At 37.5% G+C, this 12482-nt stretch overlaps 1 protein-coding gene across 2 annotated transcripts in view; it reads right to left on the reverse strand.

Moving 5' to 3' along the window:
* The window catches only part of VPS41 (vacuolar protein sorting 41 homolog (S. cerevisiae)), a 97166-nt gene continuing 84684 nt past the window's right edge, over positions 1 to 12482 (reverse strand). For both annotated transcript variants that reach the window (XM_010072683.1, XM_010072684.1), the window contains 7 exons: positions 12398 to 12452; positions 11055 to 11195; positions 9402 to 9538; positions 3900 to 3999; positions 3059 to 3103; positions 1520 to 1599; positions 1 to 240 (listed from right to left, as the gene is read on the reverse strand). In XM_010072683.1, coding sequence (XP_010070985.1) covers positions 160 to 240; positions 1520 to 1599; positions 3059 to 3103; positions 3900 to 3999; positions 9402 to 9538; positions 11055 to 11195; positions 12398 to 12452 — 639 coding nt within the window. In that variant the 3' untranslated portion in view covers positions 1 to 159. The remainder of the gene's footprint in view (positions 241 to 1519; positions 1600 to 3058; positions 3104 to 3899; positions 4000 to 9401; positions 9539 to 11054; positions 11196 to 12397; positions 12453 to 12482) is intronic.

The raw sequence follows: 12482 nt of genomic DNA on the forward strand, positions 1-12482 counted from the left end.
TCTTTCCCAACAATGTTCAATAAGCTGGATAACTTATAGAAACTAGTTTTCAGTCACAATCAGAACTATATACAGAAATGATGACTAACAGAAACTAGTGGTTCTGCATGGTCCTAACAGATTTGGTGTCACAGACTGTCACGGAGAACTAGGGGACTCCTATTTCTTCATCTCCAGGATTGCGCTTCCTGGCCCTCGGTGTTTGGCGCTGCATATGTTGCAGAACTGGACAGAAGAGACCTAGAAATTAAAAAGAAAAGAAGAATCTCTTAGAGAAATGTGTGTCTTAGTTGGCTCCAACAACCACTGGATGTCTTAGACATAGCTCTGTCTTTGGGTAGTGCTCCACAGATTTCCAACAGCTGAAAATATGGCCTGAATACTGTCCTTTTGATATAAAATATGTTTATTGTTACTTTTGCGTTGAGCTCTGTGTGATGCTTTATGCATGCATTTCTTTCCTTTCAGTATGTTACCAGTAACCAAATATCAGTAACACAACTGCTTACCTAAGGCCAAGAAATACCACAGCAGTGGAGAATTTGTCTCAGATATCTATAGATACCTGTGTATTCACACATACTATAAAATACATATCAGGTAATATCCATGTCACATTCAAAAATCCCATCTGACAAGTCACCTATCCCAGAAAATTGAGAACACTAGATAAATTTTGTATTTTTCAAATAATAACATTTGTGGTAAATATTATTTGAATAAATATTTACTAGATGTTGGGCTTTCTCATGCAAATGATATAATTCATTAAGCTTTTCATAACACATTTAAGTATACAAGGTGTACCATATGGCTACAAGCACTTTGCTTGGTTACTTGCAGATTAAGTGATTCACCAAGTTATTTTTTCACTAGATGTTCACTTTCAGAGACAGAGAATCGGAAAAGCTTAAATTCCACTTTCTTTGAAATTTTGTTGCCATTCTGCTGCTTCCATTCCTAATTAAAAACTGCTTATACCTAGAAGTTACTTTTCTGGGTTGTTTTCATTAAAAAAAAAATTCCCTGATGAAAAACCCCATGTTCTTACCATGAAGATGACTACAAAGATATTTAAATACTCTGAAATGAGTGATTTTTTTTTTCCTTCCAGGGCAGAACCACTTAATACAGTTAACCTGAAAAAACACCTTTATTCTTGTCTTTAATGACACACACTTAAAGGAAGAGCCACAACAGAAAAGAATTAATAAATTAAATCAAACAGGTCATATTAACTGTAGGTCTCAAAGCTGCATTCCATATTCAGATTGCAGAAAGTGATAAAATACTTCTCAAACAGCTGTAATTTCTTTCTAAATTGGATTAACTTCACCTGTAGTGGCCCCTAAACTCCCTTTCCTTACTCCATCCCACTATGGGGTATCATCACAAATAATTTCTGTAATCATATTATAATTCTTGATAGACCCCTGCCCTTCTCCACAGTTGACAGAAGGAAATAATTTGTCCTTTTATCTTTGGCAAAGGTGTCAGAGAGATGAAGCTAGTTCCTTACTGTGTTAGATACCGGGAGGCACTCTTTGTGAAACATGTGTCTGCAGTGGAACACCACCACGTTGAAGGACTTTGATGCATCTGGGAAAAAGAAAAGTAAATTCACTATAACAGGGCAATGAAACAAAAGATTCAGTCGCCACAGCAGCATATGACTGCATTCTATTATACACATAGAAACATCAAGTAATATCTGAAATTAATTTCCAAAGTATTCTCACTCATTTATAGAAACCACAGAGAGGGATGGTTTCAGGTAATGTGTCCCAGTGATAGAGCTACAAGACAATTTAATTCTGTAGCTTAAATGCTGTGTACCTTTTCACTAGAAATTTTTCACCTCAATATGTGCTACATGCTAAATTTGGGGGGAGAAAAGAGTAAACTCTCACCAAATAATTCAGCCATTTTGAAAAAAAGTTAGCAAAAAAAATTCTTGGACTAATGTGGGGAGAACCAGAACATTAAGCGGTTCCAGCACCTACACTGCACACCATGATTTTGAAATTTGGCAAGAAACTGCCTAAGTGCACGACATGCCTTTCAATTCCCACGTGAATATTTATCCAATTAGAAGCCTACATACATCCATCTATCCAAAGAATAACCATCTCACTCATCAGCATCAACCACACTTGATTCCTTGGCTCCCATTCCCTCGACACACATACCTCAAGGCACGAGCACACTCAGCTCTGCCAGGTTTTCTGTCACCATGTGACTCCTGCGGTCTGTATGTTGGTGCATGTGATCATAGTGTAGTTGTTTTTATTTACTCATTTAAGTGAAGAATGGTGAAAAACAGGTTAAAAACTTAAGTTATTTTATTGGGCCACACACACTTGGGAAACAAAAAAAAAAAGGTCCCTAAATATACTTTGTCTTATGTATTCTTGTTTGAAGGTGCCATGACAGATATTTCATAGTAAATCTGTTTCTTCTTAAGATGCCCAACAACTCTACTGCTATTTGTGAACTATAGTTGCCTTGCAGAATGCACATCTTCAAAATAATATCCTGAATTTCTAGTTTCAAAACTAACTTTAAAAGATGTTTTAAAACTACAGTCTGTTATAAATTGTTTCAAATATCACAGTAGTGACTGAAGCCAAGAGTTTTCCACCACTCCAACAAAAAGTATATTCCATAAAGCTCTATAATCTACAAGTTCAGTATAAATTGTTCAAGAGTTGGACAAGATTTGGTGGCAACAGCTTAGTTTAGTGGTTCTAATAATCTTTGAAAATACGCATGTTGATGTAATTAAAAGTTGCCTTGCATTCCATGTATTTCAAAACAAAAAAATATGTAAGTCAACGATGAATCAGAAAGAAAATTTGGGTTTACTGCAACAAAAAACGTACAAATTACACTCCACTCCCACATCAGAAATCACAAGCAAGCTTTGCACAGGAGACTGAAATTCATGCAGTGATTACCAAGGAAGACTACTACACATTTCTATGAATATAAGCAAACAGTACTTCCTCTAAAAATAATAATAAAGAAATACACAACCTCTTGTAGAAAAGCATCCTACCTGAAGGAAGTATTGGAGACAGGCATGATTCGCAGATATTCTCCTCTGGAAAAGCAAAACCAAACCAAACCTGTAACAGCTTTGTTAACAAACTCTATGCTTGCTTTTTTATAAAGCATGCCTGGACATACTGCTACTACAGAAATGGAGCTTGGTCCCTAAAGTGGTACTTAAGATGCCTAACAGAATCTATTAAAAATTGAAGAGCAATACCAAAGCAGCATTTCTATTAACAGCATGGTAAGTGTTTAGATCTTCTGATTCTGATGATGGCCAAACTGCCGGAGTGAGGCTGGCTAGGGTCAGTGCTGTAGAGGCACAAGGTGAACTGAAAAAAAGGAACATAGAATGGGTGCCCGATTTCTCTGCAGCATTTTGTAGCAGCAGCTCCGATCCTGTGTCCTTCCATCAGCTTTTGCCTCTTACACTCAGCTGGTGTGAATTACAGCACTGCTCACATTCATCGTTAGCATCTTCCAAAATATTTTCAACAATTCCTGAAACGATCTTGCAGCTTTTGCTTTGGTTACAGATTATTATTATCTGACTATCCATGCTGGCGCTGAACAGCACTTTCCACCTATATAGACAAATTGCAGGACACAAAACGTTACCGGCTATGCGAGACTGTTCAAGAGGAAAAGCGGTAGGCTGGGTATTGTAGTTTTTGAGATACAAGTTCTTCCTTTTCAAAGGGCTAAGTCCTACTACAGTCTACAAACTAGGTACAATATTCAGGCATTTGGGCAGCTTCTGAAGCGGACTGGCATCTGTCTTTGGTCTATAAACCAAATAAAAGACTTCAAAACCTTGAAAGTCAACACATTTCATCTGTACCCACCATCTACTAGAACACCCTTCATCTGAGTTCGATGCATTTTCTTCAATAAAGAAAGAGAATCAGCAACAAGTATCTTCTTGCAGCCCTCCCGCAGCAAGATCTGTTGCACAAAGAACACAAAACACAGCAGTTATTGAATAGACGGGCATAGCAGCTATCTCGGCAAGTCTCCACTGGGTTTCTGCTCCCAAAGAGAGAGCAAGGAATGTTTAAGACTTTTCAAGCTCTTCTAAAGGAGTGAAAGAAGGAACCTCCTGTTACCACCATCTCTACCTAAATGAAAAACCCACAATATAAACAAACAAACAAACTCCCAAATGTAAAAAAACCAAATTCTTTACAAATATACTATTGCCATAAATTATTATCTTCTCCCTACGAGCTTGTCTTAACAAAATACAATGGAGAGAGAAGTATATAATCATGTGCCCTAAGATGAGGCTAAACTAGTTAAAACTGAAATCAAGCATAAGTCTAATGAAACCACTTTTTGGGGAGATTAAATAGGACTTAAACAGGATGCTACCTATATAACAAGAAGTCTTATGAAGGTGAACTTTTTTATCCTTTAAAAGCACGTGATCATAGGCACAAGCAGGACAGCATTGCCCAGCTAGAGAAAGAAGCTTTAAGCAGATATCATGCTTTTTACCAAATTAATAAAGACTTCTAGAACCAAAACATTTATTGGAAAAATGAATTCTAGTTCATTTTCTGACCATATTAGGCAATTAATGTGTAATTAAAATCAGAAGCCATAAAACCTTTTATTGAATTAGAAAAGTCCTGATTTCCACATGCCTAACATTATCTTTAAATGAAAACACTGCAGTACGCAGTTAATTTGAAGGGTACACTCAAAGCACTGGGAATCCATTCAGGCCTTCATTCAGCTTAGCACTCCAAAAAGTCCAAGTTTCTCAAGGCCAATTCACCAAATGCTGCCAAAGTGTGTCACAACCACAACTAAAAGCACATTATTTTTAGTTGACAACCAAAAGACAGATGTCCCTCTGTGCAAGCTGCCACCTAGTGCCGTCAGGGTGTCTGAACAGCGGTTTATTCAGGTTCAGGTGCAAAACCCCCCAATTTTTCCAGATGCTGTTCCAAGCAGCATGTATTAGATTGTCATCGGGGTCTGCTAGTTCACAACCTCTGTTACGAACGCATGGGATGTGAATGCTATGCACCTCTGTTATCCATCAGTCGCTGCAGGTTCATCTGAAGTTTAAAACAGTAAGTCAACAGTTGAGTAAAATGGCTAATCCACAAAACCTAGAGGTAGTGCATCAAAACAAATTGCTTTGATATTGTAAAGCCAGGGAAAACACATCTTAGAATGCCAAAAATGTTTTGAAACCTTTTTGTAACAACTGTCATACAAAGGCTAAGAAATTAGGTGTTTCTTTCGGAAATGAGGGAGTTATTTATACCTCTTCCAATGACCCAAGCATTTCCAAAATGTCACTCAGGTATAGACTAAAGCTGAAAAGACATCTATTGGAAAGTGTAACAGGCTTCTAACTAACTCACAAGTGCACAAATAAGGGTGGTTCTCTATCAGCCTTCTCTGCGATACAATGCTTTAGAAACCTGGAGCATGATGACATCACATTTTAAGAAAGTCTCCTGTATTCCTCATCCATAAGTGAAGACCACTGTGTAATCAGGTACCAGAGACTTAAACACATGTGTGAACCATTTTGGTTTTTTTTCAATTTAATTTCCAGGGAATGGAATATAAAAAGTAAATAAAAAGTTCAGGGTTACATTCAAGGAAGAAGGTCTTTGTTAAGATCAAACTGTTGTACAACTGATGAGCTTCATTCTGAAGAAGTTGTATAAAAACATGAGTAGCATTGGTTTCACTGAAAAAAAAATACTTTGAGTTTATATTTTTGCATAGCAATCCTAGTAAGTGCTGATTTTCCTACAGTTTTCAAATAAGAGCATTACTGCCCTAATTGTGTTGGCCAAGGGAATTTTTAAAAACAATTGCACTGGTAAATTCCTAATGGGAATGAGTCTCAGAGATGCAATGGCTACATGTGGAAACTGAATTCAAGTTACACGGACAATATCTCTGTACAACTGAAAAGAGATAAAGTTGAATTTTGATTCTGTGTCTTTGGAAACACTTTTAAATGCGAGCAGTAAAGATGAAGATTATTAAACTTTTGTCAGGGTATCAGTATGACTTGGCTTAATTTGGTTAGCTTGCCATAAATTAGAATGGTATTAGTCACGTTGAAAATGCTGCCTGAAGAAAGGTGATTTATTTGCCTTTAAATAAAAAAATGTGCTAGGAATGTATAATTTCTAATAAATAAGCAGGTTGCTCCTTAAGACAACACACCTTCAGGAGTTTATAAATTCAAAGGAAGTAGTCTGTGGTCTATTTTATCTGTAAATTAATGGCACCAAAGAACTAGATTTCAGGAGTTAGATATAAAATATAAAAAAAAAGTTTTAGACTACTCTTTGCTTGATAAATACTCCTGTTAAAATTCAGACAACTTCATCTTTATGTGTATGTCTTCCTAACTTTGTTGTCTATGAATGTTACCCTATATAAACACTAAACTCAGTATTATTTCAGCAGTAAATAAACTTTCATCACTACAATAAATCAGTGTTGCTCAATTATCTTCTATGGTTTTAATACATTAACTCAGATGATGACAAAGAGAAAACATTATAATAAATGATCCTCAGGAGGGAAAAAACAAACAAAATTAATCACTTGGAGCTTTAATCCCAATTCAGAAAGCCACTTAAACAAGTATTTAAATCTTTTCCTGTTTAGGAAAATACTTAAGTGTGTGCTCAGCTTTAAGTTCATTACATAATTGCATTTCCTGAAGTTGAAAAATAAAATTGCATATTCTTGAAGAATAACAAGGAAGCTTAAGCGACCCCTAGTTTTAAAGCAGAGCTGTAACACCAGAGCAGAAGTAAATTAGAAATACTTACTTTAAGTCATAGCCTAAGAACAAAGTCTCATGTGATCCACATTTTCTTTTTACCCAATAGAGTACCTAATCCTACCTTTGTGCGTGCTTGGTTGGTTGGTAGCTAACAGATATTAACACCTTTTCAAAGCTATAAGTTAACCACCTTACTTTAGAGCTTAGAGTAGCATGTACAACAGCTGCAGCAGTTCAGCTAATGGGTGGCAATTTGCTCAAGTGAAGCAATCAGTCTGCAATATGCCAACATTAATAAAAATCTAAATTATTCAGGGAAGATCCTAGATTTAAAAAAAAATTACAACAAATTTTATTGCATTAGTAGACTTCCTTGTTGGATTCTCTAAAGCACACTGCAAGTCACATATGGCATTGCTTTGGCAGCCACTCAATTTGATTCACTTGGTTTTGCTGGGATGTAAAGAACAGTGTTCAAAAAGCCAGAATCTGTCAAAGGCACTGCTTTTAGCTCCTACCCATATTTCAAATCACATCTAATGTCAAGTTTACCGCTATGGAAATTCAGGAGCACAATAGAAAATTTACATCTGCTTACTTAAATAAGCATAGAACAACTTTATCAGGGCTTGCAAAAGGAGGCCACAATTCAAAAATAGACTGTCACAGCTGTAATACCTTTTGGGGAGCCAATGTTATGAAAAGATCAGCACAGTTTTTGTTTTAGGCAGCAATCTGCAAGCCAAGCAACAGGTTCTAACTACAACTGCTTGCCTCGCTTGTGGTTCTTGGCAGAAGATTTTCTTTTTTGCCTTTGGGAATGGCAGCAATAAACCTGAAGTGTATACAAAGCTTGAGATCCAAAGAGATTAAATTAGAGGAAGTCCTAAACAGTGAAATTTGGATTATGTATGACTTCAAAATGTCTGGTATGTCAGGTGATACAAATCAGGACGTTTTTACCAAAACCCAACACACACCCAAGGTAGGTTTAAAACAGCTAATGAGGCAGCAGTGATGATGAAGGTAGGGCAGAACTGCCCTCAGCAATGGGGGCTGCTCAGACATTCACCTGAAGTCCCAGCCATGGCCCGAAGCACACGCCAAAAGCAGAAACAGTCCCGCTATGAAAAATAGAGCTTGCTAATCTAAGGCTACTCAGGTGAGTGCGTAAGAGCTGTGATCACATCTCTAAATTTCAGTGTAGACACAGCAGCTGTTCATAAATGGTGAACTTTACAGTGCCTGTAACACTTCAGGAACAGCCTCACTTGAAGCTTTAGCTTAGATTTCTCTAAAGAAAAACAGTCCCCCTCTTTCTTGACTATATTGTTTTGCTATCGTACAAACAATCCAAACGCAAGCTACGTTAAGCTTCTCTAACTTCTGTTCTTCCTATGAGATCTAAATTTTATCCCTAGAGCTATCCAAATCTACTTCAAAATGAATTAATTTGAAATCCATGAAGCATTTCAATGCTAACAGCAAATAATTTGAGATATCACTCTGAAGGTTAAATAGATCCTTCTAATCCCAAAGTAATTTTGTTAAAAGGTAATTTAAGACAAAATGATTCTTCCCTCCCCAAAACATGACCAAATGATGTCATCAGCTTTGTCTGAAGCCATGCATTATACTTTGCATATGTGTAAAGCTGCAGCTATGCACATAGCACTTTCTCAGTCTGTCTGCAGACATACCAAAAACTAGATTTTTATGACACATTTATAAGGTTCAGAAAATTGCAGTTTCAGCTGCTTACTAGGCTATGTTTTCTTGGACTCCGCGTAGTTACGCTGGAGGCATTCAGACTGCTCTATAGCCCTATGTCTCTCAGTAGAAAGGTGCAGAGCAGCATCACAGAGAACTCAAGTTTGAGCCTCCCTAGGTAGCAGGGAGATTTGAAGTATGCAATGTTACTCTCTCTGCTGTTCTTTTCAGGAATATTGAAGGGTATGCTTCTTGGAAGTTCTTACCAACACGCATCAGAAACCAGCCATGTAGGGAACTGCACATATCTGTGTAATTATGCTGGGACAAGAACTCCCATAATCCCATGAGCAGTCTTTTTTGGTTTTTTAATGCATAGACATCAACATATTTGGCACAACAGACATGAATTTGATTTTAAAAGTTCATCTTCCTTTAATTAGTACGACACTTAACATACAGCTCTTGTACCTGGTGAATGTTTTAGTGAGTGCACCCTGTTTCTGCCTCCTTCCTTCTGAAACAGAATGAAAAGTACTGGTCAAGAGACTTTCCAATAATGGACAGTCGGGCAGCATAAAATAGTCTGAATCACCCAAGATGCTTCCAGTTCTACTTCGCCACCAGGCTTATGACAGCATGGGAGAGACTTAGAACTGCTAGAAGCTGTCAAGAGAGGAGATTATTTGTCTTGAAAAATTTCTACCCTTTTTGCCATAGTTTTGTGCCAACCCACAGCGTCAACGACAGATGTCTGAACAAAATGAACGAACCTTCACGATAGCCATTTCTTGTGATATTCAGTAGCAAAGCAGTTTTCCTGTCTCTCTGAAAAACAGCATCACAGGAAGAATGCAACATTTACCTGCAAGTTGTAGTCCTGAAGAATTTTCACTAGTGAGTCTCTCAAATTAGGAATCTCCATGCCTTCCTTAATGCGGTGGATCAAAAGAATGGGATCCACATGGGTTCCAATATTGTTCAACAAACCAGTAATAAAAGCTGTGAAAACCAAGAGGCAAAGAAGTTAAGGAAAAAACCCAGCAAAATACCTGATTAAAGGATGTTTTTCTGACAAGCTACAGGCTTTGTCTGATTCTGTGACAGTTCTCTACTAAGAGATAATACCAAGCCTCTTTTATATAGCCCTTCTTTTGTTTCTTGCAGCTGTATTTACTCATATATGGCCTTTGAGTAAGAGAGGAAGATACAGTTTAGCAATTCACAAAACTTCTAGGGTATGCAGAAAAGGGACAACAGAGTATCCAGCACAAAGCCACAATTAAATAGTGCATTTCAATTCAAGAAAGAGGGCACTCAAGAAAACAGTCAGGAAAATAACTACAATATGTGACTATTCCATTTCCAGCTCCAGGGTTTAAAAAACAATTTTTCAAGCACTTAACCTAACTGAAAAGTGTTTCTAAACATTGGTGAGAATGACACAAAATAAGCCTTTTGCTTTTTGAGTTGCACCTGACTCAATGAAACACTAGCGGGATGAACCTCAAGGCTGTGCTTTTTCTTCAACCCCCAAAACTGAGGAATATCACTGGAGTTGCTCTGCATATGGGCAGATAGAACTGAGGGAATTCTACATGTTTTGAATTCCTTTTGCTCTAAAGATGCCACTGATGGTAGCATCACTTTTAGTGATGAACCGCATTTAAGTATGGGTAACTGGAGAATGCCATTCTTCTAAAGAAATAATAGATTTTGGTTGCTGCTTCTTGTCAGATTTAGTGGCCAAGAGATTAAAAGATATGTATTCTGACACTAATTCTATAAGACATTCAATCCTTTGGAAAAGAGATCCAAAGAGAGACTTTAAAGCCTTGATTTAAAGCTCCAGAAGATGCTGCAAAACTAATCGAGTAGATAGTTAAAGTAATTCTCTTATTTTCTCAGTCGTATGAACTGCTCTGAATCTGCTTCCTGAACAAAACTGATGTTTCTTATGAGATTGACAGTTTCTGATTCCATCTAAACTTTAAACCTGAGTAGTTATTCATATAAGAGATGAAAGGCCAGACACACTCATTATTACAGATCCTACCTTAATATCACAGAAACAAATTAAATTATTCTACCGAAGGGCAGAAAGGTATAGGTTCTTAATTTTCAGAATTTCAAAGGGAAGCAGCTGCAATAAACACACTACACAACATCCTCATCAAGCCTGCAGACTGTGTTTTGAGGCTGTCTAAAAATAAAGCCTCATTCTGACAAATTAAAAACACTATTCTCCCCTTAATTTGTCATTAAGGACATAACTAGGCAGAGCTTAGTCAAATGTTAAATCCCTAAGTACTCATTCAGTAGCATGCCCACATGCTGCCTTACTGGAAGCTTTTCTGCACAGTAGGACAGCTATGTTGTGCTCCACAGACCAGAACACCTCCCTGGCTATTCATAAACACTTTCTCTAACATGCACATGGATAATTCAATCCTTTAAGTGCAATAGCATTCCACCAAAAAATACACATGTAAGGCTTCTGAGAAACTATTGCGCTTACGTGGTTTGTCAATAGAATACAAAATGAGATCTTCCCAAAGTTCTCCGTCATCTTGTTCCTTGGCAAATTCAATAGCTTTATCTACATCCTGCAACTCTTCCATTATCATCTTCAAGGCACTGCGGCTATTACCCATTCTGCCTAGAAGGAAAAAATAAGTAAAGAGATTATGAATACTAAATGCTTATCAACGCTCAGTGCTTTAAGAAGCTCTTTTAATACAAATTTTGTCAGTGTGAAGTTGTCTCAGACTAATTCAACCAAGACCAAATCTAATCTAATAATAGAATCATAGAATGGTTTGGGCTGGAAGGGACCTTAAAGGTCATCGAGTTCCAACCCCCCTGCCACAGGCAGGGACACCTCCCACTAGCCCAGGGTGCTCAAAGCCTCATCCAGCCTGGCCTTGAACACCTACAGGGATGGGGCATCCACAGCTTCTCTGGGCAACCTGGGCCACTGCCTCACCACCCTCACAGTGAAAAATTTCTTCCTAATACCTAATCTAAATCTACCCTCTTTCAGCTTAAAACCATTACCCCTTGTCCTGTCACTCCACTCCCTGATCAAGAGTGCCTCCCCATCTCTGCTGCCCGCATAGACACTCTTAATTTACAGTAAGTACAGTGCACGCATGGAAAATTAGAGGAAGAGGAAGAAATAGTTGAAACACTGAACTATTCTTTAAGAAAACCTATGAGTAAATCCTACTCTGCTCTCAAGTCGTCCACAAAACTTTTTTCTTACTAAAACATAGATTGATTAAAAACTTATTTCCATTTTGTTTATGACTAACATGTAAACACAGATAAAAGTCTTAGTCTTAAAGTGCCTCCCATTCAGAGGTAAATTCCTTGGCCTGCTGGGGGTGTTGATTACAACTAATTTTATTTAAAAAATAAGAAAAAAAAAAGAGACAATATAAGCAAATCTTACACCTCAGCAAAAGATAATACTAAGCTTTTGAGATGTATTCATAATAAAACATTTGTTTTATTTCTCCCCTCTCTTCAAACTGACAGTATTCTTCTCTTGGAGACTGTCTCAGCAATACCCCCCTGCCCCAACCTGTGCCCCACAGTCCCCCAACACCTCCAAAACCCCAGAAAAACACCAAATCAGAAATGCAGTAACACACTATATGGACCTAAGACATCATATGAATAGTGCAGTGCTTTGTTTTATTTTCTAGATCATGTTATTTGGTCCTGCTGACTGTACACCAACTTTGTCTCTGGGAAAGCACGTTAAACAATATTAGACAATACATTGTACATTTTCACAGCATAAACTTTGACAATATTAAAAGCATGTTGTGATTTATCACACTGAGTGTTACTTACTCAGAAGATACACTGTCTCTTCTACAAAGTTCCTCTGTTGGCAGATCTCAAGAGCCTTGAATTTAAGGGAAGAGAGGAGGGAAAG

This window comes from Pterocles gutturalis, unplaced genomic scaffold (assembly GCF_000699245.1).
Source record: "Pterocles gutturalis isolate BGI_N339 unplaced genomic scaffold, ASM69924v1 scaffold21347, whole genome shotgun sequence".
NCBI lineage: Eukaryota > Metazoa > Chordata > Aves > Pterocliformes > Pteroclidae > Pterocles > Pterocles gutturalis.